Source organism: Camelus dromedarius, chromosome 14 (genome assembly GCF_036321535.1).
Source record: "Camelus dromedarius isolate mCamDro1 chromosome 14, mCamDro1.pat, whole genome shotgun sequence".
Lineage (NCBI taxonomy): Eukaryota > Metazoa > Chordata > Mammalia > Artiodactyla > Camelidae > Camelus > Camelus dromedarius.
Window position 1 is genome coordinate 39,511,615 of NC_087449.1, and position 27,739 is coordinate 39,539,353.

At 52.3% G+C, this 27,739-nt stretch overlaps 2 protein-coding genes and 1 long non-coding RNA gene across 11 annotated transcripts in view; 1 reads left to right on the forward strand and 2 right to left on the reverse strand.

The window, feature by feature from the left end:
* Positions 1 to 6,956: 6,956 nt before the first annotated feature.
* On the reverse strand, positions 6,957 to 10,137 carry ARTN (artemin). Its single transcript, XM_064493658.1, has 3 exons — positions 8,351 to 10,137; positions 7,911 to 8,055; positions 6,957 to 7,839 (listed from the first exon to the last, which is right to left on the reverse strand). Exons 1-3 carry the CDS (start codon positions 8,408 to 8,410, stop codon positions 7,373 to 7,375), a joined length of 672 nt encoding a protein of 223 aa, XP_064349728.1. The 5' UTR covers positions 8,411 to 10,137; the 3' UTR covers positions 6,957 to 7,372.
* Positions 10,138 to 10,624: 487 nt separating this feature from the next.
* On the forward strand, positions 10,625 to 27,525 carry LOC135322881 (uncharacterized). Its single transcript, XR_010383865.1, has 5 exons — positions 10,625 to 10,921; positions 24,095 to 24,293; positions 24,487 to 24,777; positions 24,921 to 25,042; positions 25,805 to 27,525. It is a non-coding gene; the product is annotated as an uncharacterized LOC135322881 (long non-coding RNA).
* ST3GAL3 (ST3 beta-galactoside alpha-2,3-sialyltransferase 3) overlaps positions 12,896 to 27,739 on the reverse strand; it is a 185,316-nt gene continuing 170,472 nt past the window's right edge. For 5 of the 9 annotated variants that reach the window (XM_031465607.2, XM_031465605.2, XM_031465606.2 and 2 more), the window contains 3 exons: positions 19,458 to 19,604; positions 19,133 to 19,279; positions 12,896 to 13,936 (listed from right to left, as the gene is read on the reverse strand). In XM_031465607.2, coding sequence (XP_031321467.2) covers positions 13,847 to 13,936; positions 19,133 to 19,279; positions 19,458 to 19,604 — 384 coding nt within the window. In that variant the 3' untranslated portion in view covers positions 12,896 to 13,846. Of the gene's footprint in view, positions 13,937 to 19,132; positions 19,280 to 19,457; positions 19,605 to 20,558; positions 20,627 to 27,739 lie in introns of those variants that run through there. The other 4 variants (XR_010383864.1, XR_010383863.1, XR_004140935.2 and 1 more) reach the window with 3 other exon arrangements.

The window sequence follows — 27,739 nt, forward strand, 5'->3', positions numbered from 1 at the left end:
AGCCGAGCCCCGCCAGCCCCAGGCCGACCGCGGCCCACAGGCCCTTCGGGTCACACCGGCGGGAGGCGCTGCGGGGCAGTTCCTTAGGAGGGCATGACTCAGGGGGCCGGTGGATGGACTTGGAAACCTGGGCTGGAGGATTAAGTGTGTGTTGGGGAGCGGGGTCGGGGGGACACAGGTCACGCTTATGCACGACCTGGGGCCCAGGATAGGGGCCGTCTGGGAGGAAGGCGTCCTCACCACCCTGAGAAGAAAGGGGGCTTGGCGCGCCTCAGGAATAAAAAGGACGGCTCTCGGGGACACCCAGTGAGCAACCGGGAAACCACATACCATGGACAGTGCTCGGAGAATTTCATCAGGTTCTTGGAAGCAACTTCTCTTTATGAGTAATTAAAATGAGAATAGCTCACATTTAAGTGCTAGGAACTGTACTTGCATACCTTAGGTCCAATTGTCTCAACAACCCTGTGGTGGGTATTCTCATTCACCATTTTCATATGAGGAAACCGAAGTGAGGAAAGTTGAGCTTATCTTGTCTCTGGACCCACAGCGAGGGTAGCAGAGACCAGCCACAAGTCTGGTTGGCCGCAGACCCCAGCAGTCCCTACCACTTACCCCTCCACCTGGCCTTTTATTATCTCTTGCCAGCCATCCCAGCAGGGGGAAAAAATATAATCAAAAGGGAAAAGACCTCTGTACTTGTGTAGAGTGGAGGAAACTGGCGTTGGCAATAGGCAACTGAGGCCTGCAAATGTGGATGAAGGCTTCCCTGAGGAGAAACTTGACCTGAGCTGGAGGAACAAGGAGAGACGGGGGTGGGGGTGGGGGCTTGATTAGCTGGTAAGTGGAGTCCAGTGGGAATCTAGTCATTCTACCAATCTTTATCAAGTGTTTGAAGTTCAGCTAATAATTTGTCCTCACTTGAAGCAATTGTCAGTGGGTGAGGAAGGGGGAGGGGATGAGTAACAGAGGTGAGGTTGGGAAGACAAGTTGGGAACAGTAGACTCTTGAAGGAGTTTGGACTTTATCCTCCAAGAAATATGAATCCATGATGGAGTTTCAAAGTGGGCAGTGATGATTGGATTTGCATTTTAGAAAAATCTATCTGTAGTATATAGGATAAATTGAAGGAGGAAAGAGTAGAGGCAGGGAAAATTTGGAAGAAGGAAACAGGAAGCCAAAATCAAGTAATTGATTCCAGGTCTGTGCATAGCTGTGTGAAATGCCTTGGCCCTGAGATTTCATCTTGGAAGGTATTGGGGGGAAGGGAAGGTTAAGACCATGTTCAAAACCTGTCCTACCTCTTTCTAACCATAAGAACTTGATTTCTTCTGAACGTCACTTAAAAAAAAAAAATGAGAACAGTAAGCCCTCCAGTGATGGACACACTGAAATAGTATATGACTTAGGGTTCAACCCAGAGGCCACAACTTGGTCAATGTGAGTTTTCTTCCTGCTTCCAATCCAGGGCTACTTCCTGGGGTCTGGGGCTTCCCATGACAGAGAAAGAAGCCAAGTCTCACCAACAATGGCTCCTGAACATGCTTCATAAACACTACGTAGGACAGATGGATTGAAGTGAGCCCCAGGCAGGTTGGGAGCATTTCTGGGTGCCAGACCAAAGGAGATCGCTAGTAGGTCCAGGCAGACAAAAGAAGCTCCTTTTCCTCTTCCTCTTCTCCTGGGCTTTGGAATGCTCTCTCCTGAATTTTGGAACCCTCCCAGGGTTGTCACAGGTTTTGGCCCCTCTATGTCCCACTCTTGTCCCTCAGATGAGAAAATAACCCATCTGTGACTAGCTCTCAAAGACTCATCCCCCAGTGGGCTCTAAGCTATCCTGGATTGCCACCCTCCTGAAGCGCATCTCTAGACAATCCCCCTTAAAACCCTTCAATGGCTCCCTCAGGACCAAGTCCAAGTTCCCTGGTGTAGCATTCAAAGACCTTTATGATCTCTCTAGACTTCTGTCCTGATGAGAGCCCTCCCCCATTCTACACAAAATCGCTAGCTACCCGGGCTGTTCCACATTTCCCTGCCTTAGTTCATGCTACTGCCTCTGCTGAGAAGGCTCTGCATCAGGCTGGAGCCAATCAGGAGAAACCATGCAGTAACCACACAGCGACAATTTAATATAAAAATTTTAAACTGCAGTAAGGGATTGAAATAATGAGGGGTTGGCAAGTGAGAAGCAAAGAGAACGCTAAAGAAGATGGGAATAGCAGAGTCCTAGGGCTGAGCTAGAGAGCCCAAGGAAGAGGCCCTCACCCCCGACTCCTGCCCAAGCCTGAGACCCAGACCTTGTGGGACAGGGCATGGCTGGTGAAAAGGGGGAATCTAGAGCTGAGAGGCAATGAAGGCAATAAAGGATAACCAGCACAGGCCCGATGCCCCTTGTCCACCTCGTGCAAATATTTCATTTTTCAAGGCTCAAGTGTCACCTCCTTCACGAAGACTTTCCTGCCTCGTCTTACCCTTCCAACCAGGTAGAATTGATCCTTCTCCCTTTGTGAGTGCAGAATTCTCCCTCACCCTGACGTATGTAACTGTGCCTCAGTTCATACTTCTACTGGAGGACTTACAATGGTTGACTGAATTTTTTATTTACTTCTTTACCCCCACCTAGGGTTGCCATAAAAAATACAGTACACCCAGTTAAATTTGAATAATGGGTAAACAACAACAATTTTTTTGTGTGTCTCAATTATTGCATGAGACATATTTACTAAGAAAAGTATTTATTGCCCATCTGAGATTCAAGTTTAACTGGAAGGCCTGTATTTTTATTTGCTAAATTTGGCAGCCCTTTCCCACCTCCATCTCCATCTATGGTCTCTTTGATGGAGGAACATGTTTCTAGCTGACCTCAGAATCCCCATAATTTGCCCAAGGCATAACTGTTAGTGCTCAATTAATGTTAAAATGTCACAGGGTTGAGAGTGACTGGAGGGAATTGAGACTGGAGACAGAGACCAATTAGGAGGATGAGCAATAAACCACTCTACAAATTATGAAGCATTGGAAATAGAAAGAAGCGGGTGGACTTGCAAGATCTAAGGATCTGAGGACCAATGGAAAAGAAGTGACAAATCTCAAGGAGTCTAGGATGTTGCCTAAGTGTCACTGGATGGAAGTTGGTGCTGTTCCCTCAGGAGGAGACATTGGAAGGGGTTTGGAGGCTGGAGAGCAGGGATGCTCATTGATGTGAGGCTCAGAGAAGGGTAGGGAGGGATGGAGAGAGGATCTAAAGGAACAGACAGAACATATGCAGGACAGATATATTAAGTTTGAGGCTTCTGAGGATACACAGATAGACGTACAGGCTTGGAGCTTAGAAGAAAAGTTAGGCTGGAGATACAGTGTGAGCATTGTCAGCCTGGAGGTGGTAACTGAAACCGTGGGAGTTGAAACTACTGCTCAGGGAGCGTAGAATGGGGAGAGAAGGCCTATATCGGAGCCCTAAGGAACACTGCAAGAGGCAGAGAAAGAGGAAAAGGAACCCAAAAAGAGTCTGAGAATAAGCAGCAAGGGTTGGGAGAAAATCCAAGCAAGCATGGGATGGAGAGAGTCCAGAGAAGACAGGTGTTCCCAGAGGGATGACGAAGTTGAGTGCTTCCAAGAGTTCAAAGGACTAAAGGCTGAGAACCAGTCTTTGGGTTTAGTGATGATGAGGCCCCTGGGGACCACAGCAAGAGCTCTTTTAATGAAGGAAGTGAGGTGGAAGCAGATCATATATTTATATATTTGTGATCACAATGTCTTTTTTTTTGCTGTGATATATTCAAGCAAGTTTAAATGCAGAGGGAAAGGGGTTATTCAATAGAAAAAGGTTGAAGAACAGGGAGGCTTGTAAATAATGGGGACAGAGAGCCCTGATACGGGAGCCTGAGCACAGGAGGAGGAAACAGTCCAGCTCCAGGAGGACACTGATGACAGCATCACCTGGAGCAGGGCATGATACCTCGAGGGCCACGGACTCCTACATACTCGTTCAATGAGCTTCAGAAAGTCTGAGGGCTCCCTAAAATTGGCCACCAGATATACACATCAGTGACTTTTTCAGCACTGAGGTGGGGGTTGGGGGGTTGGATCCTTGGTATTCATCAGTTTCTCTAAGGATTCTAGAGTTCCAAAACAGCTTAAGAGCCACCCATGTGAACAAGAAAAGTGAACTCACATGGCACAAATTCTCCCAGATCTTCAATCTCTGCTTTCTACCCTACCTCTCCTTTATAAGACCTCAGTTAGGCAGCCAGTCCACATGCACTCAGTCTCAGAGAACTCTAGCTGGGGGAAGTATGGCAGTCCCTGACCCAAAGAGGAGGAACACCATTGGCCAGGGCAGGGGAAGCACATGGATCCCCAAACTTTGACTCCTGGATGAAACTAATCTAGAGGGATGTTTGGGTGCCCCTGAAGGTGAAAAAACTGCCATTTCAAAGCCAACTGCAGTTTTGCCTTGCAAGACTTAATGCCCCTTTGGAGGAGACCACACCTTAGTTCTGGGAAGATCGTTCAAATGGGCAGTGTTGTTTTGCAAATATGAAACAGATTATAGTCAAAAATGGAGATATTAGGGTCACCTGTGGCCCCCAGGAGCACAAGTGCTCTCCAGGTGAGGTCATGTGCCAGGTGACTTTTGCTAAGTTGTACGCAGAGAAGTGCAGCCTGGCAACTTGTTTCCTTTTGGAAAATAGCTTTATTTATTACTTTTTTTTAAAGAGGGATTTGGTTTGTTGTGAGCTGCAAAATGAGACTAGTTCTTGTGGGAATGTTTCTTTTGGAGAAGTTGCTATCTCATCCATGACTTTGTAAGATGTTGGGCACAATCTCTTTGGGGCCCAGAATGCAGCCTTGAGTTGGGGGGGACCCTATTCCCTCCAGGACTGACAGTTTGGGGAGTGCTGAGAGCCAGTACCTTTGTCTGGGGTTCTCACCTGGCTCTCTCTCCAAGCATTGTCAGAGATGGCTTCATCTCAGCTCCTGTAAGTGTCTCTGAGAGCAGAGATGTCCACTGAGGGGCAGGTCCTGGAGGGTTTGGGGATGAGGCCAGGCTTTTTATATATCTAGAGAGAGCATTTTTATTTTTAAATTTTTTAAAGGGGATAGGTAGGTTTTATTTATTTATTTTAATGGAGGTACCAGGGATTGAACCCAGGATCCTGTGCATGCTAAGCATGCACCCTACCACTGAGCTATACCCTCCTGTTAAGGCTTTCAAGTCTTTCCAGCAGGGGCTCCCTGGCCCCAGTGACCCTGGAATTGACAGGCTGCCCCCCTTCACTCCCAACCAGGGCCAGGGCCCAGCCTTCATGAGGTGTCTCCAAACTGGATGGCACTGCTGCCATTTTCTTTGGTGGGAGGTGGGGGTTGGTGACTGAAGACCCTCAATCAGTTTGGAGGCAGAGAGAGAGATCAAGGCGGTGTTTGAGGGCAGCATGAGAGCACCAAAGTTTTGAGGACACCTAGAAAATGGGGCAGCGAACACAGAAGAGTGGAAGCACAGACTCATTTCTCCTCCCTGACCCTGAATGCACACAGCCCTGAGAGCTCCTGCCAGCTCCCCATTCCAGCCTGGGCGAAGGGGGCAGCTGTGCCAAAGCCGGCAGGCACTTAGGCAGTTTGGAAGGAATATTGGTTAATTGTGTCAAATGCCTGTGGGATCCCAGCCTCAGCCTGCCTCACTCTCCTGGTGTCTCCGGCACCCCTGGCTGCAGCTAACGCCTCTGTGCTTACAGCTGCCAAATCAACCTCCAGCCCAGACCTCCCTCTTCAGCCCCAGACCGGCATATCCCACTGCCTCCTGACCACCCCTCCAGATGTCCCACAGTTCCCTAGACCCAGCATGCTTTCCAAACACGTCCTGATCTTGTTTTTAAAGAAAAAAATCGTGTAGGACAAATTCATAGGACCCTGGAAACAAGGTTTCACGGGATATACACAGAAGCTCAGAGGGACTGCACTGACTTTTTAGAGATGACACAGAAGCTCAGAGGGACTGCACTGACTTTTTAGAGATGACCTGGGGACAGTGTGGAGGGCCAGAGTCAGCTTTAGCCTCTTCCTTCCAGATGACGGTATGTACCTCTTAGCGTTTTGTCCTTTTTCATACTATTTGCCAAACTGAATTTAAATAATTATTTATGTAATTATTTACTTATTGTCTGTCTCTGCTTATTTAAGCTTAAAGGCAGAGATTGTGTCCTTTTCACTTCTGTATTCCTGGGGTCTACCCAGCATCCGACATAAAATAGGTACTTAATAAATATCTGTTGAATGAATAAATAAATACCCTTGTTCATTATCCAAGATGCAGGTCCCTCGAGGCACACTCAGTCTTTTCCTGCTTTCTTATTCCCATGATGTTCTGGGCCTCATCCCCCTAAACCAGCCTTCCACCACTGCATCTCTTCCCCACCCTTGGCCTTTTCAGATCTCTCTTGATCTGGGGTGCTTCCGAGTGTGGGCAGTGAGCTCCCCAAGGTGGGCCATCTGGAAGCACAGGCAGTATCCGCACCTGTCAGGGTGCCCTGGAGAGTAGGACACTGATGTCCTACTAGGACAATGACATTGTAGGACAATGACAGCGGGGTGGGGCAACGTGTCATTCTCTGCATCTTTACCATTAAACAATGCTCCCAAGATGCCTGAGGTCACAAGGGTAGGGCTTTCTCCATCTGCAACCCCAGGATCCAACTGCTGGGGACTGTGCAAGGGTTTGTGTGTGGACTGTTGGAACTGGTGAACACAACTTTGCCACCCACTCTGTATGGATTTCATTCCTTTTATGTCCCAGAGCTGCTGGCTGGGGGCAGGCAGTCCCAGGTTACGCCTATGATTGCTGAGTGAGCCTGAAGTTGTGAGTGGGATGCTCAGGGAGTGATCTCCATCCAGCTGCTTCTACCTATCCCCCATGCAGCTGCCACAGCTCAGTAAAGGATCTGACAAACCACAGAAGTAAATAAATAACTTAGAAATAATAAATAGGGCTCCAGCTCCCACAAGTGAGTAAAGGCCCAGTCCAGCACAGGCATTCCAGCAATGCAATTCCAACGTGTCTCCTCCAAATCTGTCCCCGCATGCCTGGGCTGTGGCTGAGACCTGACACTGCTGGTTCTCCAGAGGAGTCCTGGGTCCATGGCCTGGTCAGTGCCAGTCTGTGAGAAGTGGGTCCTCGGGTCTCCACGGGTCTTTGGGTCTGAGACTGGCAGGGTGAGAGCCCTGGGGCCTCTGGTCAGTCGGGCCTCCCTCTCTGCAGGGCGGATGTCCATCACTCACCCAGCCAAGGCCTCGATCTCCAGCTGAGGCCCTGGCCCGCCCCAAGCAGGAAGATCCATTGGCAGGGGTGCGGTCTGCAAATCCCCGAAGGGAGCCGTCAGCCCAGACAGCCGCAGGCAGTGGCCGAGAGGCGGTCCACGGTCCTCCAGGTGCTGTTAACATCCATGAAGGAGACGGCCTCGTAGCGCGTGGGGCGGCAGCAGGGCTGGCTAACGGGCCGCGAGCCAGGGGGCGGCCGCAGAGCGCCGGCGCCCAGCAGGCTGGCCAGGCTGAGGTCGTGCGGGGAGCGCGCGCGGCGGCAGGAGCCGCTGCAGAAGCGGAAACGCACCAGCTCGTCGGAGCGGTGGCCCAGGCCGAGGGCGCGCACCGGCACCAGCTGCGAGCGCAGGCGGCAGCCCCGCGCCCCCGCGGACCGCGTGCGGCTCCCCAGGCCCCCGGGGCGGTCCCGGCCCCCGGCCCGCGCTGCGCGGGCCCCGCGTGGGGACGCGGGCGAAGGCGCGGGAGCGGGCGGCGGGGGCGGTGGCCGCCGGGCTCTTCCGCCGCAGGGACGGGCCCCGCGGCCCCCTGGAACGAGACGCAGTCACGCGCGGGTCCCCGGCCAGCCCCCAGTCCCGCGCCCTCGCCCTGTCACCTACCCGGCAGGTGGCCCGCGGGGGGCGCCGGAGCCGGCGCGGGGCCTTCGCGGGGGGCCGGGCTGCGGGGCGCGGGGCCCAGGGAGGCTTCGCCCTCCGCGACGCTGCTCAGCAGGGCCAGAGCGGCCAGGGTGGGCCACAGGGCAGGCTGTCCGGAGAGACCACGCGCAGCCTCAGCGGGGAAGAGGACACCCGGGTAGGCTTAGGGTGGAGCTCAGGGAGGGGCTGGAGCCGGAAGGAATGGCTTAGGTTGGAGGATGGTGGGTCAGCTGTCCCAGGGAGCCGGGGGAAGGAATCACTCGAGGGCACTGACCTTCCTCCTGGTCCCTCCCTGACCATTTCCCCTCCCACTTTTGATGCCTGTGCAGGGAGCCCTGCCTTCCCTTCCTGGTCCAGCCACCTTTCCTCAATACCAAGTGGGAGTCACTTGGAGAACCACTCACCTGCCGCCTAGTCCGGGGCCAGAGGGGCAGCACTGACAGGCCTCCACGTCCGGGCTCCATCTCTGTCAACACCAGGAGCTCCCATCAGCTGTAGTGGACCTGGTCCCCCACCCTCCTTTAGAGCCAGCTCGGAACATTAAGAGTCGAGTTCTCCTTTGTGCAGGTTATCCTTCCACTTCAGCTTCTCCAGGTGAGGGACAAGGGGCTTGGGCAGCTGGACTCAGCCCAAGAGAAGCGGCTGCATCAAGAACCTATGTGTTGGTGCTTTGCACCTGTTTCCTCTTCCTGATCTCACGACTCCATGGGGTAAATGGTACAATCCTCATTTTCCAGACAAACAAGACAAACAAGGCTCAGAGAAGCTCAGCGATTATCTAAGGTCCCAAGGCTAGACCCATACAGCTGTGCGGGGAAGGAAGGAACCTTCCTACTCTGTGCTGCAGGGCTAGAGCGGCCAGAACTGACTGGATAAGGGAGGAGTTGGACACCCTCGATCTCACAGAGAATTTTCTCTCCTTGTGGAAGAAGAGGAAGTTGTGGCCAGGAGAGAATTAGGATGCTTGCTGGTTGACCGGAGATAGCTGATGACAGTGAGGCCCAGGCTTCAGCCTGTGCTGCCCGCCCAGCGCCACTGCACCTTGCTCCTCTATGACCTCTATCTGGACTCAGAGCCGACTGACCACAGAAGTCCTCTCTTCTGACCACAGATGTCCCCTCAAGAGCCGGCAGATGGTGGGAGGCGATGAGACCTCTAGGAACAAGGGGCCTGGGCCATGGCTCCCTATGGCCACCAGGGGGCAGCATCTGCCAAGCCTGTGGACTCAAAGCGGGGTGGGCTTTTCTGCTACCTTCAGCCAGGTTCAGGCCTGAGCAACTCCCACAAGGGTGAGCCAGGCTTCTACACCATCCTGGTTGGTCTCTGAGAGCTGAGCCACCCTGAGAGCTGGTCTTGGCCTATTCCCCTTCCAGCTTCTTCTGGATCTGGCAGCCCGGCCCTGCTCCTAGAAGTTGCCCCCATGAACCATCCTTCCTGAGCCCAATCAGCCTTTCAGAGCCCCACCAGCTTTTGTGAGGCCACAGTGCTTGGCACTCCCAAAAACCCCTCTGCGGCCCTGGGGCCCTCATGAGCCTTCACTAGCTGGCCTGCTCCTGGGTCCTAGTGGTCAGCTCCACCCCCATCCCCTAGCACACAGAATTTCTGCATACCTGTGGACCAGACCTCCTCCCCAGACCTCCCTGGTGTGGTTCTTCAGGGCCAGGTGTGCTCAGCTAATGGAATAAAGGCCTGAGGAGCCAGCCTAGTGACTGTTTTCATGGATAGAGGGAAAGCAGGGCAAAGAAGGCTTAAGGACCCCCTGCACTAGGGGGAGCCCAGGAGCAGGTCTCTTGAGGGCAGCTCATGCCCTATGTCTGCTTTCCAACTGTCTGGGGCCACTTGTCCTGCAGCCCTTGCCTTGCCTCCCCATCCAGCAGTCCGATACTCACCACGGTGGCTCTGTGTTGTATTCTTCTAGGCACCTTTCCTGGGACCAGTGCTGGGCTTTCCCCCACAGCTCAAAAGGCTCATGCCCAGGGCTATGCACCTGGCAGTGCCTCTTTTAGCCCAAAGCGTGGACTTGGCAACCAGTCTGAGCCCTGGAGCAGCAGCGGGAGCCTCACGTTACAGCGGGCCGGCCAGGCTAGCGCAGTCCGACAAGAGACAAGAGGGACTGAGGGGGCTGGGAGGGGCGGAGAGCTGCGCAGCGGGCCCAGGAGAGGGAGGATGTAAGAAAGGAGTGGAGGGGGACGACCCTGCCCACTTCCCCTAGCCCCAGGGCTGGGATGGGGGGTGGGCAAACAGGACGGCTTACCGTGGGTACAGGGCTCTGGGTCTGGGACACAGCGAGGGCTTGGACCCGAGGGACCTGCTGCTGGTAGAGCCCGTGGGCCGTGTCTAGGGGCTGGGCCCAACTCCATCCCTCAGGAGCCTCACTCCCGCAGCCGTCCGGTGTCAAATTCCAGCCCCGGCGTCACCGGATCCTGGGGTGGGGCCCAAGCACCCCCGCCCAGCCCCACCTTTCAGGGCTCACCTGGCTGCTCCACCCTCCAGAATCCAGTCCCCCTGGCTCCTCTGCGTCCCCAGAGGTGGAAGGGAGGAGACACTGGGAAGGGCCCCCAGGACAGAAGGGAGAACCCAGGCGGCGCAGAAGCGCGGAACTGGGCGGTCACAGTTTGTAGACATTTGAAGTAGGGAGTTGGGAGGCCGGGCTGAGGGTGGGAGAGGGAGGGGACAGGCCAGTCCCTGCCTTGGGCCACCGGCCTTTGGGTTCTCACGATCTCCACCCTCCACACTAGCTGCTCTCTCTGATCCACTGCTAGTTTCTTCTTTCAACAGACCCACTGGAATCCTTGGGTCGGTGAGGCACTGCACTGGAGTTTTCAAGGTCTGATCCTGCTCTGGCCTCCCCACCGCTCCCTTCCCGCGCTGCCTGGGGCTTGGAGTCCAGACACACCTGCAAGCACCGCTACTTGGCCGGAACAGCTGAAGAAGGGGAGGGTCCTGGAGGAGGAACACTTGCACTGAGGCTTGAGGTACGTGCTGGAGGGTAGTATTTCAGATGCCTCATGGCAATTTGGCAGGTGGGATGGAGGCTGGGCGAGCAACATGGGTAGAGGTAAGGAAAGGCCAGATCCTGGGTGTCATACTGGGGAGTCTGGACTTTATCTCACTGACACTGGGGACTATTGAAAGAGTTCAGGCAGGAGAATGGTGTGATCAGACGTACGTTTCAGTGACTGGCTCTGGCTGCAGCTGGGAGGATGGTTTGGAGGTATGTTGGGAGGCTGCTGGGAGAGAGAGGAGGCGAGCTGAGCTGTAGGGAGAGCATGGGGCTTTGTGGGCTCTTGTAGGACCACCCCTTTTTGCAAACTCTGTTGGTGCCTGATTGGATGGGGTTAGGAAGCAGGACAGACAACTGCATACTTTTGGCCTGGGTCACCAGAGGGAGGGGATGTATCCTTGCAGCTGGGGCTCCTGGAGGAGGGACAGGTTGGGGGCAGGAGCACATGAGTTCAGAGTCTGACGTCAGGTTGGAGGGACCTGTGGATTATCCTAGTGGAAATGTTCAGGAAGTGGCTGAATTTGTCACCTGGCACGAAGTGAAGAGAACTGGGCTGGAGATGGATTTGGGAATTGTTGATCAACCGACAATTGGAAGCCGTGGGTAGGGGTGAAGGTGCTCAAGGAACAAGGAACGTGTGTGGATGGGCGGAACCCTGGCAGTGCATCAGAACTACCTGTGGATGTTTTAAAACTATGTGCATCCAGGCCCTACCCCAAACCTGAATCAGAACTGGGGTGGGCATGTGCAGTTTCCATATCTGCACAGGTGATTCTGGGGTATGGCCAGCCTGAGAACCACAGCTTTTGGGAGAGCAGTTTCCATGCAGCAGTGGGGACTGACTGGTGGGGCTGGAGGCTGTCCCCAGGCTTGGCAGGATCCCTTGGGACAAGAGGCCTGGCAGTGAGCAAGCAGCTGTGCTCTCTGCTGCCTCCCCACCGCCAGCTGCCCAGTTGAGGGGGAGGGTTCTTCCCCGGGGCTTTATCAGCCAGGCCTCCACTTGCAGGCATGCAGCCTATGCCCTGTGCAGCTCTACGGGCATCATTCACGTAGCACACAGTGTGCATTGGAGTTTGCATCACAGTGGCCTTGTTTCCAGCAGAATCAAAGGGGGTTTCTGGGCCTGCCTGTCCCTCAGTCAGGGCCTTGCTTTCCCCTCAGCTGAGGAGGCTTCTTCTGAGGACAAAGCACAGCAGTAAAGGGGCATGTGGGCAATTGGGAGGGATGGCACTGGTATTGGGATGGCAGGTGAGAGGTGAGAGGCCAGCCAGCCCCACCTGCTGCACTGTGGCAGCTCTGGCAGGATGCTCACTCCAAGGCTTGTGGCCTCAGGTACAGGCATGTGTTGGCCTCATTCTCAGGCCTGCCTAGGGATGCTGGGAAAGGGAGAGAGCAGATTCCAGGACTCTAGGGGTGTAGGGTTGGAGGTAGGGGGATGTCCTTTCTAATGTTTGCCAGAGGGAGCCTAGAGCTGGGCTGTGCCTTCCTGTTCTGTGCAGGAAGAGGGGTGCTCAGGGGAGACTGTTTGCCAGTGTGCTGAGTGGGGGTTGTGTCTTTCCAGGGCTCAGCTGGGGCTGCCAGGAGTGGGTTCAGTCCATGGGCTGCTCTGCAGTGCATCTTTCTGGGCTTGCCGGAATCTCTGTCCCTAGGGCTTGTGGGCTCCAACCCCCTGCCCTCTGGCTCTTTTAGGAGGCACCAGGGCAGATTCTGGGGTATGCCCTGATACCCCTGGTCTGCCTCTCTTAAGGCAAAGAGGGTACAAGACTATATGGGACAAGAGAGGCTCCAAGAGGCCCGTAGGTGGCTACCTAGGTCCTGCAGCTGACGCAAGAAATGAAAGGGACGAGGGAGGGCTGGAGAGATGGCCCTTGTGTTTAGCACCATTGCTGAGGCCCCAGGTTCCTGTTTCTCCCAGGAAAGTCAGAGGAAGTGAGAGGAGGCCAGGTTCAGGGAAGAGCTTTATTGCTTCCATGATGGCTGCCCAGCATGGCTGCCACAGCCTGGGTGAGGTCCTTGAGCCTCACTTCCCCCTGGTCCAGGCTCAAGGTAGAACCCAGGAACTTGGCAGTCTCATTGCTGAAATCCAGAACAGCTGCCAGGTCGGTCAGTCCAGGCCTGGGGCACTGTCCAAGGGGTCAGTTGCAGTAGGGGAGGGGGCCATTCCCATCAGACTGTGCCAGGTCTCGACTCCTGAGCTCTGAAGTTCTGTCCACTCAGGCCCAGGGGCATCTTGTTGGCTTAAAGGATGGCTCCAGGGTTCCCTGTGGGACAGCTAGGGGCTGCTGAGTGGGAGTACCCCACCTTCTCCCCAGGAAAGGCCAAATAGTGTCATGAGCTGGCGAGGGCTGGCCTGAGATCCTGCCCATGTCCCTGCAGCCCCGGAGCAGGGCCTGTCATGGCACTTCTTGAGACAGGGAGCCCACTGGTACCACTGCCTGAGGGGCCCTTTACTGGGTCTCTTTCTGCACGGCAAATGGACCAAACTTGACATCTCCAACCATATTTAAAAATAAATTATCCCTCCCCTCCCCCCACCCCAAATTCACAAAATGATAATACACTGAACACTGATTGGAGAAATGATTCCGGCAGCAGCCTTGCTGCCTAATGTCTACCTCCTGCATGCTGGGCCCGCTGGGCACGGCCAGTGGCCTCCTGGCCCTTTGGCTGCAAGGACCCAGGCTGAGAGTGAGGCTGAGTGCTGGTCTCTGAGGCTGGCCTCCGAGCAGACACAGCTCTGGCTGCCCCGCCAAGGCTTCGTCACCCCTGGGGCCACTTGGCACTGTCCTTCTCTGGGTTTGAGGACCCCCGTGCCTCTCAGGCAGAGCCAGACCCAGGCCAATGACGTGGGCGGGTGGTGGTGGCTGGACCTTTGCAGCTATGTGCTGGGTCCACCTCAGATGCCACTGGTTAGGTCAGTGATGACACGCGCTTTCACCAGCTTCCGCAGAAACTCTTTCTCTCGCTGAATATTGTGCGTCCAGGACTGGAAGAAAAGATGGAGCAGAGATCAGGGGGCAGCCCAGGTGGCTACCGAGACATGGCCCTGCTAAAGCGCACCTTCCCAGGACTCAATGCCCTCTTCCGAGCAGCACTCCCAACCCCCTGTGCCTGCGGGAGGACTGCTCTAGAAGTGCCACAGCTCACCCTCCTCCCTTCCAGAGGCTTGGAGAAAATGACCTTCTAACCCCCTTCCCCAGCCCAGGAAAATCATGCCTTTTAACTTCTTCCAAGTCTTAGGAGAGTAGGCTTTGCAACCTTGTTCCCACAGACTTCAGCCCCTCCTTGCCCGGCAGCTCGTCCGGGGCCTGGTCCTAGGCACCCAGAGGTCAGGCAACGTGAGTCACTTCAGTCCGGCCCAGGCCTGGGGGTGGGCCTGCTGGAAAGTGAACCACGTGGGCGGCTTAGTCATTCTCGGCCTGATGCAATCTACTCTCCAGGCCTGGGGGCAGCTGATGAAATCCTGCCTCAGATCAGAGGAGCCAGGGGGCCGGAAGACAAGCTCATCTTACTAGTAATGTGGACATTGCAGGGAAGACGCTGCCAGCCAGGGCTTTTCTGGGGAAGACTGCTCCCAGGCTCACTTTCTCTCCTATCCCCAGTAGTCTCACCAGGAAGCTGTGATGGCTAAGTCTCTCAAAGAATGAAAAAGGACTGAATGAATAAAAGAATGCTGAAACCAATAGCCTTGACACAGTCCGGACACAGCTGACCGCTCTGTTGCACCGGTCAGCACTGAGGCTTGCCCTGGCCGTGTTCACGGCCACTATTTACCAACACGAAGAACTTACAGCTCTGGTCTGGTCCTTGTTGATCCAGTCCTCCTTCTCCAACCTTCCAAATATTTTCAGTCTGAAACTTGGGCAAAATTCTCTATAATCCTCTTCTCTGAACGCTCCCTTCAACATCCTGTGCTCACAAGCCTGGCTGCCCCTCAGGACAGCATCCCCAAGACACGCTCTTTCTTCCCTCACACCCACGTTCCAGGGTGCCTGGAGCTGGGCAGGGTCTCCTTCACTCTTTGTTGCTGCGTCTACACAACTGTCCCTTGGTGCTCCCTCAAACCTCTGGCTCCTTTGGCCCCTGCTGTTACCCTCAGCAGTCTGCAAACTGCTCCTCCATATTGCAGACCCTGGGTGATTCCCCTCATTCCTTGAAGATTTAAACATCTGGCTCCCTGTCTCTCTTTGAAGGCAGGGACTGTTTGGCACGGAGTAGATGCTCAGTAGATATGTGTTGAATGAAATGAGGCTTTACAGGGAAGAAAATGGAGGCATGGAGGAGTGGCAGGGCCAGGATCCAGGCAAGTGTAGAAACTCATACGGCTCTTTACTCATCCCATGCCTTCATCACTTCCCAGGAAGACGTAACTGACGGGTCAGTTTCCAGATCACCCAACGAGAGTCACTGAGGGTGAAAGCTCAGCAGAGGACTGGATATCTGATGATATTAAGGAATTATTGTTAAATTTTCAGATGTGATAATGGTGTAATGATGAAAAAATCATCCTGATCTTTTAGAGAAACTTACTGAAATGTTTATGGCTAGAAGAAATGATGTCTGAGGCTTGTTTCCAAATAAGCAGTGAGGGGTGGGGGAGAACCAACAATGCTGGCCTCCATGTTAACTGGGGCAGGGAGGTGAAGGTACATGGGAGTTCATTATTTTATTCTCTATACTTTGAATGTGTTTGACAAAGTTCATAATAAAAGAGTTGACAAAAAGCCTGCCCCAGGCAGATCTCTGGGACAGGCCTCGCCTCCTCCCTGTGCTCTCTTTCCCCTATTCCTCCTCCGCAGACAGCACAGGAGATCACAGAGCTCTCCAGCCCGCGCTGTCCACGCTGTCTGCGGGCCGGGCCCGGGGCAGGATTCTGGGGTCCTCCCCAGGACCCCCAACTCTGGACGCAGAGGTCCATCCCATTCACAGTCCACACTCGCAGAGGTGCCTTCCTTCTCACTGCTTTTTCCGTCTTTTATCTCTGGCTCCTCTTCCCTCAGCCAGTCCTTAAATATTGGTGCTCCCAGGGTCCTGCCCTGACCATCACACTCCCTCCTCTGTCATCTCCCAGGAAATCTCATCTGAACAGGCAGCTGTGCTCGCAACTCACAAATGGACATTTCCAGCCCAGATGTCCCTGCCGTGGCAGACTCCCACGCAAACCCACTGCAGCCTCTAGCTACTGCTCAGTTCAGCCTGTCCTCCAAGCTTCCCCAGGGAGCACTCACCGTGCGCTGCACCGGCGCTCCCTGTACTGCCCTCACTCAGTGTTCAGCTACTGCAACCTGGCTCCAATGCCCCATCTGCTTTGAAACTACGCTTCCCACAGTCTGTGGGCACCCCCTAACTGGTACGGCCATCGGGCACCCCCTAACTGGTATGGCTGATGGCCGTGTCTCAGCACACATCTCGATGCACTTCCCTGCGGAGCCGGACATCGTGAACACTCCCTCCTTTGGTCTCCACGACCCTGTATCTCCTAACTTCTCTGCTTGCTCCTCCTTTATGAATTCCTTTGACATCCCTCACATATCCCCCAGGGTTCGATCCTTGCTCCATTGTCTTCACATCCCATACGCCCCCACTGGGCCCAAAGAATGGGCTGGCCAGTCAAGTGGAGGTGAAGCCATGGTGAGGCTGAGGTGCTAAACGGTTCAGTGACTGCTGAAGACACCCCGAGGTGACAGTGGGGATCCTACACCCGGGCGCCAGCATTTCAGGGACTCCTCTAGGATGCTGAGAGGTAACAGTAATAAGTAGGGGTAAAAACATGAACATTAACAGTGGCTAACATGTATGGGCACTTACTGTGGCCAGGTTTTTTTTTTTTTTAATACATTATCACAGGGAATCTTTCCCAAACCTAGGAGGTAGGTGCTATTATTATTACCCTTTTAATGACAGAGAAAGGAAGGTACTGAGCCAGGCTCAGCCCAGGCCACTTGATTTCAGAGCCAGCACTCTTCAGCGTTCTGCATGGAGGTGCAGCAGATGCCATGAGCCTCAGAGCCAGATGGTTATACAGGATGAGGAAGGAGGTCGGGGGCAATGGCCTGAAAACTGAGACGTGGCAGGTGGAAGAAAGGAACAGCCTCCACCGAAGGGCTTCGGGGAAGGTGGCGTCCTTCTGCCTCATTCGTGCATTGAGGCAGTCTCCAGGCCTCGCTGATTTAAAGTCCTAATTTTCTTACTCTGTCTTATCATCACTGAACAGTTCCCATGCAGGAGCCTGCATCTCTTGTCAAGACTGTGATGACAGCGTTCTGGCTAGTTTCTGTTCCTGCCTGTACCCCTCTATTTCTTGCTGCAGCCACAGTGACCCTCCTGCCTGCTAATCTACAGCCTGAAACTAGTCCATGGCTCCCTCCTGCCTTCAGAGCAAAGTCTAGACTCCTTTCTCCTCACCAGGGCAGAGAAAGCCTTTCATGATCCGGCTCCTGCCTAGGTCTATGGCCTCTCACCTTCTGCTGAAAACGTTTACAAAGAGTTTACAGAAAAGGAATCTGTAAGAGACCAAATATAGTAGTAGACAGAAGCTGGGGGGCAGGTGAGGGCTGTAAGATCAATGTGGACTGGGTGCTGGCAGAGGACTGAACAGCTAGGAGGTACGTGAAGAGGGGCAGAGATGGAAGGACCAACAGGGTCATGGCGAAAATGAGGCAGGGCTAGGGGGATCAGACAGTTCTGGGCTCTCTCTCCTGGACCCAGGATGAGCTTCCCACTCCTGAACCCCATTCCAGGCAACAGGGGGCTCATTTGTAAGGCTGCTCCTGGTTTCCCATGAGATTCCCAAGTCTCTCTTATGTCTTTGAAATGACTCCCAATTACTTGAGGCAGCCTGAAGGAACCAAAAACTCCTAAAACAACAGCGATGGGAACTGAAGCTACGGATGGGGACATAAATCTCCTGGAGAATGCGTAGAGTGGGGAGAAGATTGTCTAGGATTGGAGCCCTAGCTAATGCTGATGCTTAAGGGGTGGGTTGAAATCAAAGACACTGAAAAAGAGGATGAGAGACTGGCAAGTGGAATGGGCGGGGCACTAGAAATGACTGACTCAGAAGGCTGAGCAAGAGAGCTTGCTTCTGAGAGGTCAGGAAGGACAAGACTCCCAAGTGTCCTTTGGATTTGGCAACCTTGAGTCACTGGTGACCTTGGTGGGAGTCATGCTAGGTGAAGGGGGAAGCCAGGCTGCGACAGGCAAGGGCCAAGTAGGAGTGAGGAGTGCCAAGGGGACAGAGTCCCCACTGCAGCCTCAGTTTCTCGCTGTGGAGGAGGTGAGGGGGGTGAGAGCTTTGGGGAGCATAAGGCTCCGAACAGAGAAGTAGGGCTGGAGATGGGCATGTAGAGACTGGTGAGGAGGAATGAGGGCTTGTTCAACTGTGAATCTGCACAGATGGGAGATTTCGTCTAACCACCCTCACCACCCAGTTGCAGGAGTAGACAAACTGCTCAAAGCACAAGCCCAAGATGCCCAGGGTCCAGGATGGGAGCAGCGGAAGGCAAGGCAAGGGGTGTTGTAAGAGGCGTTCAGATTTTCTACATGGGCTCTTGCTGTGAAGGGAGGGAGGCCAGGAGAGGCTGACTGACTGGGAGAACTGTAATGCTTCTGGAACTGTAAGGTATGTGTGGATCACCTAGAAAGCAATTCTGGGGGATGAGAAGCTTCAGTGCTTGGCCAGGGGGCAGCATGGAGGAGGTACGGGGGCATCCTGGGACTGAAAGGTAATGTCTGTGGGCTGTTTGAGGGGGCGAGGAAGTCCTTGAGGGGAAGGGGAGAACTGGGGTAGACAGGATGGCTCCAACCTTGAGCCAGGATGAGCATATGGTGGCTGGGGAAGAGCAAAGAGGAGGCAGGACCAGGACAAGGAGAGGGCCAGGGAGGGAAAGTGTGGGGAGAAGGCTGGGGAAGGGAGTGCAGGGTTCAGAGGGAGGCTGAGGAGAGGGGCACAGAGGATGTGTGGTGCAGGTCAGAGGCCTGCAAGACAGGGATGGATGCCTGGTGACCCAATTTAACTGAGGGTAGGGCAGGGCCTTCCAAGGAGCTTTGGGCAGCCAGACATGCCTCTGGCTTGTCCCTTTACTGTTCACTTGTGCATACACCATCAGAGTCTGTCCTTCCTGCTGGCACTGCCCCCTCCCCCTCCCTGCCCAGGGACCGCCCCCCCCCCCAAGGCTTGCACCTCTTTGATGGCTGCCATGCGCACAGTCTCATAGTAGTGCAGGGGCGCGTTGGGTGTGCTCATGTCGTAGCCAAAGCCTGCAACTGCCACCTCATCACAGCCGTGTAGTGCCATGGTCACTGCCACACTGCCGAGGGTCGGGATGTTCTGGAGGGAGGTGGAGGGGGTGCAGAGTGAGGCTGAGACCCTCAGCTAAGCTCTCCTGAGCTGAGCTCCACTTCTGAGAACTGAGTTCTCTGTCCCCACCCTGCCTCCCCATCCCTCCTTCCCAAGGCACCTCTGGCCCAGGTCCCCTCCTCCCTCTCCCAGTGCCCAGACATCTCACCCCACGGCCCATGAGGCCATTGTTGAAAGGCAGTCCAATGAGGGTGAAGGCAGCTTCCTGGATGAAGTATGGGTTCAGGATGCGAATCTCGGGGGGTTCCTTGGGCACTCGAGTGGCCACAGACTTCCAGAAGCCATCCGATGCACTCTGTAGACATAGCACAAGTGGGCGTGAGTGGGCACACAGCTTATGATGGGACGAGGTGAATAGTGGGGACCCAAAGTGTGTACAGGCAAATGAGAAACGAGGTGGGGAGCATGGGGTGTACGGGGAACCTGGGTCATGGGGAGTAGACACAGCTGGAGGAAGGAGGACCTGCTGTGTGGTGGGGACACGGATGTGTGACAGACAAGGTGTGTGGTGGAGAACAGCGAGCACATGGTGGGGCCACAGTGTGGATGGAGGATACAAAGTGAGCTGCAGGGCCGGGCACGGGGTGTCCTGCTCTGGCCTGAGGGGTTCCTGGGCCAATAGGGAGACCCAGCGGCCCAGCTGTACCCTTCCCCTTCACCACTACTGAGGGGCCCAGAAGGAGCCTGTCCTCTCTCTCCTATCTGCTCTGCTGGGCTCGCCTCCTTTCCCTTCTGCTGAATTTCCTCGCTCTCTCAGTCAACTGTTCTAAAGTGAACCTGAAAAATAAAGACAGAACATGAGATAGTACCGCACAGCAGAATGACACCCAAGTCCCAGTTCTGCCACCGAAGGTGTTGGGGAACTTTGGGCAAGGGACAGGCTCCCTGAGCCTCAGTTTCTTTGCCTGCAAATGAGGTCATTCTTCCTGCAGAGATCTCAGTACTGGACTGGAAAGGCATCAGCTCTGAAACCTGACACCCCAGCGTTCACTCCAGGGCCACCAATTCCTCTCCATCTACCCATCTCCCTTCCTCTAGTTCCCAGCCCTGGTTTTCTGCTCGGTACACGTCTAGTCTCCTGGTCTAGTCCCTCAAGTATGTCACCTTAGTCACTCTCTTTGTGAGTGCCCCTTGCCATCTTCTTGTCCTAGTCCAGGGAAACCATGAACTTGCAATCAACCCATTCATCCACCTTTCCCACCCTTACACCTGGGCTCCTGAGTACCGCTGGACACAGTCACAAACCAACCCTGCAGACTGGAGACGTAACCAAACCATGCACTCCAGCTGATTATTTCCAGGGAGTGTGTTATTTGCCTGAAAAAAAAAAAAAAGAATCAACTAAACTCAGAATGGATCAAATAATTTAGCAATGGGATCTGTACTCCAGTAGGAAAGTCACCAGACATAATAAAAACTAGATCTGTTTGCAGTCCTAACAAAAACATCAAATGCTGAGCAATAAAGTTAATTATGTGGGACCTATGGTTAAAAAAAAAACCAAACTATAATCCTTCATTGAAAGATATAAAAAGATAACTTAAAAAAATGGGAGAGGCAAACCATGTTCTTCAGTGGGAAGGCTGAATATTAACACAATGCCAATTCCATCTAGATCAGTGCAGGTGTAACACTGTAACATAATTCTAAGGAGAATCCTAGTAGGATTTTGTTTTTTGAAATTTATCAAAAGGACTCTAAAAACACACTCCAAAAAATAAAATAAAATAATAAAATAAAAATTTAAAAAACCCACTCCAAAGATTTAACAGGTAAAAACATCCCCCCATTTAAAAATTAGATATTAGAGTATATTATGAATTTTCAGTGATTCAGACAGTGATGTATAAGAATCAACACAAAGATCAATGAAACAAGATGGTCCAGAAGCAGATCTTAGGTTATGATAAAGGAAGTTTCACCATCAGTGGGAATAAGACGATTTTCTTAGCAAGTGATATTTGAAAATTCGCTACTTAGGAAGAAGATCAATTTACTTCCTCACACCACACACAAAATAACTAATTGCTAAAAAAAAAAAAACTAAAAGAAAATTTAGATGTATATTTTATCACTAAACTTCCTTAATGCAATGTTAGAAATAAAAAGCTAAACAGATTTTGACTTTGTAAATACTTTAAAGTGCTTTGGTGCATCAAAAATATAATAAGCAAAACTAATAGGGAAACAAAAAAGTGGGGAAAATTTTATCACACAAATAATAATACATAATATTTTAAAAAGTCATGAAAAATCAATAAGCCCCATAAAAATGGGGAAAAATGTAAAATAAGGTTAAAAAGCATGAAAAAACTCAATAGTGAAAAAGAAATGCAGATGATAGGATACTGTTTTTTTATCCCCTAAAGTATGCATGTGTATCTGTGTACACATCTTAGTGCTTGTGTTGATGTGCTGTGACCGAATTCTGCTACACCACTATAGGAGTAACTTTCGGTACAGCCTCTCTAGAAAGCAATCTGACAACATGTAGCAAAAGCCTCAAAGTTGTTTACACTTGATGACTACATTTCTCTTCTAAAAGAGTAATCAGAATGGTGAAGACTTTTGTCAAGATTACAGTGTTATTTATAAAAGTGGAAAACCAGAAAAAAAATCTGAAAGTGTACAATGGAGGTTTGATTAAATGACACATCTACATAACTGAATGCGATAGACGTCAAAATTGCGTTCTCTAAGAAGTTTGTCACGAGGGTGTACCATAACCTATGTAACCCATCCTCTGCTGTTAGACAGCTCAGTCACTTCTGGCTTCCCCAGGTCTGCTCCTCCTCCTGTGTTCCCTAACCTCTGTTGTCCACCCAGGTTTCCAAACCAGAAGCCTGGGAATTGACATTCCTCATCTCTCCCATCCATTCTGTACTACTGGTTATCTAGTTCTTTTGATTCTGTTTTCTGTAGACTCCCACAGATCCATCCTTTCCTCCCAAAGCCACTGCTGCCACTCAAAGTCCAGGTCTCACCATCTTTCAAACGGACCATCATAATGACTGGCCATGTCCAGTGTCTGTCTTGTTGACCACTAACCCCCGCCCCCAGAGCCCAGTAGAATGACTGGAGCATAAACGGTACAAAATTATTGTTGAATTCCATTCATTTACTCAACAAACATGTAATGAGTGCCCAACGATGGGCCCCCTCTGCCCATCCAAACCACTTTCTGCTCTCTGCCAGAATGATCTATATACAACCAGATCACATCACCACTGTCCACAGGAGATCTCAGCTTTTCAGCCAGTAACGCTGCCTGTTGTTCCAGTCCCCATTTCGGCCGATCTGAAGGCTCCACCGGCTAACTCACGCCTCCACGCTTTTGCTCATGCTGCTCCTCCGTCTCTAATGGCCTGCCCACCTCTATCCACCTGATCCACCCTCCTCATTTGTTAAGACTCAGCATCTCCTCCTTCCTCATGTCTTTCCTGAATTCCTTCATCCCAAGGTAGAAATGACCTCTAGTCTTTGGGAGGCAATAAAATATGGTTAAGATCTGCAATGGTTTGAATGTTTGTTCCCCCCACCCCGACTCATTTATGTTGAACGCCTAATGCCCAAGGTGATGGTATTAGGAGGTGGGGCCTTTGAGAAGCGTTCATTAGGTCCTAAGGGCAGGGACCTCAAGAATGGGATTCGTGCCCTTATAAAAGAGGCCCAAGAGAGCTCCCTCGCCTCTTCCAAGTGAGGACATAATGATCTATGAACTGAGAACCATCTATGAAGCAAGAAGCCCTCATCAAATACCAGATCTGTCAGCAACATGGTCTTGGACTCCCCAGTATCCAGAACTGTGAGAAACAAATGTCTGTTGTTTATAAGCCACCCAGTCTGCACTCAGCATAAGCTGACTAAGACAGGAGAGCCCTGGCCCTGGATCCAAACTCAGCTCTGGTCACTCAACTGTGTGGGGACCTTGGGCAAGAAACATACCATCTCCTTATGGATAAACCAGGGATACTAGCAGATTTATCTTGTGCTGTGAGGATTCAGTGAGATAATTCAGGCTGAGTGCCCAGCTCACAGTCACTGGCCAGCTGTTATTATCACCAGCATTAGCCCCAGGGCAGGGGCTGTCGGATTCATTTCTGTGGCCCAGTGCAACACCGCCCACCAGGGTAGAAGGGACACGAAGTCCATCCCAGGCTCCTCCGCTGTCCTCAGCCCATCTCCAGGGTCATCTTCCGCGGCCTTCAATGCACTGTATGCTCCTCCAGCTACCCCTGCCTCGTATTTCCCCACCTCTCTGGCAACACCTCTTTCTTGGGCAAATTCTACCTGTCCTCCAACAGTCAGAGCTCAAAGGATCAGCTCTTGGAGCAAACTTCTCTGGGTCTCAGCCCCAGTGAGACAAGAGAGCAGACCTCCGGCCAGCTTCCTCCTCTGTCTCCCTCTGTGTCCAGGAGAAGTGTGTGTGTGTAACAGGATATAGGTCAGGGCAGTAGGACCCAGTAGGAAAGGGAAGGGTAAGAGAAATGGCCAAGATCTTACGCAGAGCTGGGGAGAAGCCCCTCCTGGGAGGGCCAGATGTGTGCTGGGAGGGATGGCAGGTGCACAGCCTCTGTCCCTCCTCCAGAGCCCAGCAGGCCCCAGCAGCCCCCATGCCCACCAGGGTTCCTGCCCACGCCTGCCCACACACACCCGAAATGGAGGATGTGCAAGGCTTCTGGGGAGGGGAAGGAGAGGGAGAGGCAGAGATAGGGGGAGAGGGAGGCTCCAGGCTGGTTTCCACAGACATTCTTTATGTCTCTTCAACTTTCACCCACATCCCAGGTACACAACCCAAGATGAAGCCACATGCTCAAGGTCACGTAAGCGGCTGTGCCGAGATGCAAACCCGGGTGTCGTGACTCCAAGATGTGTGTTCTTTCTGCCACATCATTTATCATCACTGTTATTCTCACCTCAGGAGGTCTGGGGGCCTGGGGTCAAGGATGACTGGGACCCCGGTCTACCTGCCAGGAGCTCTGAGGTGAGTTAGGGGTTGCTCTGGTTGGTGCCTCGCATCCCAGTTCATAGAGGGCACTGAGGCTCAGAGATGTGAGGGGACCTGACCAGATGCATATGCAGCTGGGGAGAATCTGAGCTGGATTCAGCTTCAGAGCCTGGGTCTCTGTGACACGAGATTCCCTCTCTGAACTTCTGCTTTTCCCATGTACTTACAGGTCCAGGTGTAACCACCATGCGAAACGGGAGGAAACTAGCAGTATGATCCCAAGCCCCCTTTGAGAATCTGACAGGAGCCCCAGGGTGGAAGGGGAAGCTACTCTTTCCCGGGAGGGGAAACGATGGATGCGACTGCTTGGACCTGAGGATACATGTGTTACGTTCACTGGCAGGAGATGAAAAGGCACACACGCAGCTCCTCCTGGCCTCCCTGGAGCAGCCTAGCATCCTGGCCCCTGCTCTGCTCACCTGTGCTGGGAGCGCTGAACCTCCTACCACCTTCGGGCAGGGTAAGATGGGGACCCCGGAGGAAACAAGTCCTGTGCTTAGATCTCCAGTCCCGGAGAGCCTGCGTTAGGGCGCTGGGAACCAGCACAACTAACAATTCGGCGCTGTGATTTTATTTTTCCCATCTGTCGCTGTCCTGGTGCAGAGCCTCCTCAGGAATTCCAGGGAAAGGAGGAACAGTCAGACCAAGATCTGGCTGGGGCATGGCCGCGCTCCCCCAGGCATGCGAATATCAAGTACCAACACAACTGCAGCCTGTCTCCTAAGGTAAAAGCTACGGCTCTTCTCAGAAAAACATACACAGGCACACACACATAACACGTAGCACCCCACGGCAGAAGGACGCAGGGTCCCTGAAGGCGCGGGGGTTTGGTGACTTCAGATTGAGAATCTCTGTGCAGACTGAGAAGGGAGGGGAACCCTGAACGGAATCCGGTAAGCACCAACGCCGAAGGGGCAAGTGGGAGCAGAGGAGCCTGCGGGAGAGACTGAGGAACAACAGTAAGAGCAGCGAGAAGGTCCAGGGGAGTGTGAGGCAGTGGACGATTGTGGGAAGACCCACGTCCACATCCAGAGTCCATGTCTGTGTGACTCGGGGCAAGTCATATAATCCCTTTAAGATTCAAGTTCCTCGTGCATATCGGGGATGTCAGGACCTACTTTCCAGAGAGTTGTGATGACTAAGTGAGGTGCTGTGTGTTTTACATCATCTGGAACCATGTTTGGCACATGGCAAGAGCTCATTAAGTCTTACGTATTACGGTTATGAGTGAGTGTCACAGAAGCCAAGAGAGTGAAGCAGAGGGTGTGGCCAGCAATGTCAGAGGCCATAGAGAGGCCATAGACATACATAATTCAAATGAGGGAGCCAGCTTTCCCCTCTGGTTCCTGCAGAAGGGCAGTGGGTGCTGAAGGCCTTTCTGCTGCTGGGTGACACTGCCAAGCCTGCCACCAGAACACATCCCTGCTCCAGAAGGCCAATCCAAACATGGCCTGAGGCCTCTCATGTCTCATTCCCCTGCCCCACAGGACACAACACAGAGGTCTATAAATCCAGCCCCGGAACAGATGAACCTCTCCTCCAGGCCACCTGCGGGCTGCATTCTTGTTTGAATCCCTCCTCCAGGAATGTCCCTGCCTCAGTCAAGTCTGGACCCAGCTCATCTGTGTGGAGCCGCCAGTCTCCTGCTGATGCAACTTGTTCTGCTCTTGTTAGAACAGCCAGAAGCAAAGGGGAAAAGCTTCTGGGAAGGAAGCACCTTCCCAGTCGGGTTCCCACAGTGTTGCCCTGAGCTCTCGCAGGCTGCTTCTCCCGCAGCCTCTTTGCCCTTCTCTGTTAGGAGAGATGCAGTCTGCATGCTGAGATGAGAGGTCTGGGAATGGAGAGACTGACCCGGGGCTGGACTCCTGCAGCTAGGAGTAGGGCAGGTGTGTTTGCTCCTGTCCCCACTGCTGCTCCTGCCCGAGGACAGGTCATCAGCTCTCACTGCAGTCACTCCAGGAGTCACCAGCCCTCCCTGCCTCCATCTTGCCTTCCTTCAATTCTGCGCAAATCTGATCTCGATACTCTCAGGGCCAAAATCTCAGAGGCTTTCCACTGACCACTGAGACAGCTGGTCAGGATAGTCAAGAGCGCAGGTCTGGTTTTGTTTTTTTTCCTTATTCAAAAGGAGTTTATGAACCAGTGGGAAAGACAGGGCTGTGTACAAATATCTCAATATTTAGTATAATTATTATGATGTGAGAAAGCCAAAAAGAGGTTTAAAACATCTGCTATACTTATTTAAAACATATACATGGAAGACCTACCCTCAAAATGTTCACATGCATAGTACTTAAAACGGAGAATGAGCAAGGTGTCATACTAAGAAAACTCGAAGTAAAGTGAAGAAGAGCTTGAAAAGAGGGCTATTTACAGATGTAAATATTTCAGAATTAATTAACCCAGATCAACGAAACAACAAATACACAAGTATCTGTTACATATAAACCATGTACTTTTTGTACAAATGTATTCTATAATATTTCAGGCAATGAATAACCCTCAAAATACTGATTGCATTCATACAAGAGACCTTTATGAACATCCAGTCCAGTCCCCTCCTAAAGAAACCCAAGGACCTGAGAGGTTTGTTTTCTTATCCAATCCATTTCTTCTGAGGGATCCAGCTGCCACCATCCCTCCCCAACAACTCGGTCTTCAATCCTCAGTCATTCCTAGGAACCAAGCAACACCAATATGTGGCTTCTGTGCAGATCCAGCCACAACTGCACCCTTCCCATCCTTGCTTGTGGATTGGGCTGCCCTCAAATTCCGTGATTCTGTTTTTGAACCCTAACAACTAACTCTGTATCCGTAAGAGAGTTCTTTGTCCTTCAAAGTCACGTTATCATCTATAAAATATGAGAAAGAAGACTAGTCCCTTCTTCATAGCGTTTCTATGCTATGACAATTAAAAGTCACGCACATGATATGTTTGGTAGAAAGTCAGCTCGTTGTCTTCTATTATTAGTGTGCAGGACGAAGTCCAAGCACCTTGATGTGACTCTGGCTTACAAGACCCTTCACCGTCTGTCCCTTGTCTACCCAGCTTCACTTCCAACCATTGGTACTACATGCATGGGCAGGCTCATCCCTAAGATTTGTGGGGCCAGGGACAAAATTACAAGTGGATGTCCACATACCACATGTTTAAATTTTAGATTCTAATCAAGGTATCAAGCTATTAAATAAAATATATTCTATCCTCTCTCTCTCTCTGTTTAAAGACCTCTGCATGCTTTTATTTATTTTCTTTTAAAGAATTTTTTAATTGAAGTAGTCAGTTTACAGTGTTGTGTCAATTTCTGTTGTACAGCATAATGTTAAGTCATACGCATACATACATATATTCCTTTTCATGTTCTTTTTCATTATAGGTTACTACAAGATATTGAATATAGTTCCTGTGCTATAACAGAAGA

What these genes read in the sequence shown, in the direction of transcription:
- ARTN (XM_064493658.1), bottom strand. Translation starts at nt 8,410, where the DNA reads ATGGAGCCCGGACGTGGAGGCCTGTCAGTGCTGCCCCTCTGGCCCCGG. An exon ending in GGCCCCGGACTAGGCGGCAG is followed by an intron (nt 8,056 to 8,350) that starts GTGAGTGGTTCT and finishes CTCTCCGGACAG; the next exon opens with CCTGCCCTGTGGCCCACCCT. An exon ending in CCCCGCGGGCCACCTGCCGG is followed by an intron (nt 7,840 to 7,910) that starts GTAGGTGACAGG and finishes GTCTCGTTCCAG; the next exon opens with GGGGCCGCGGGGCCCGTCCC.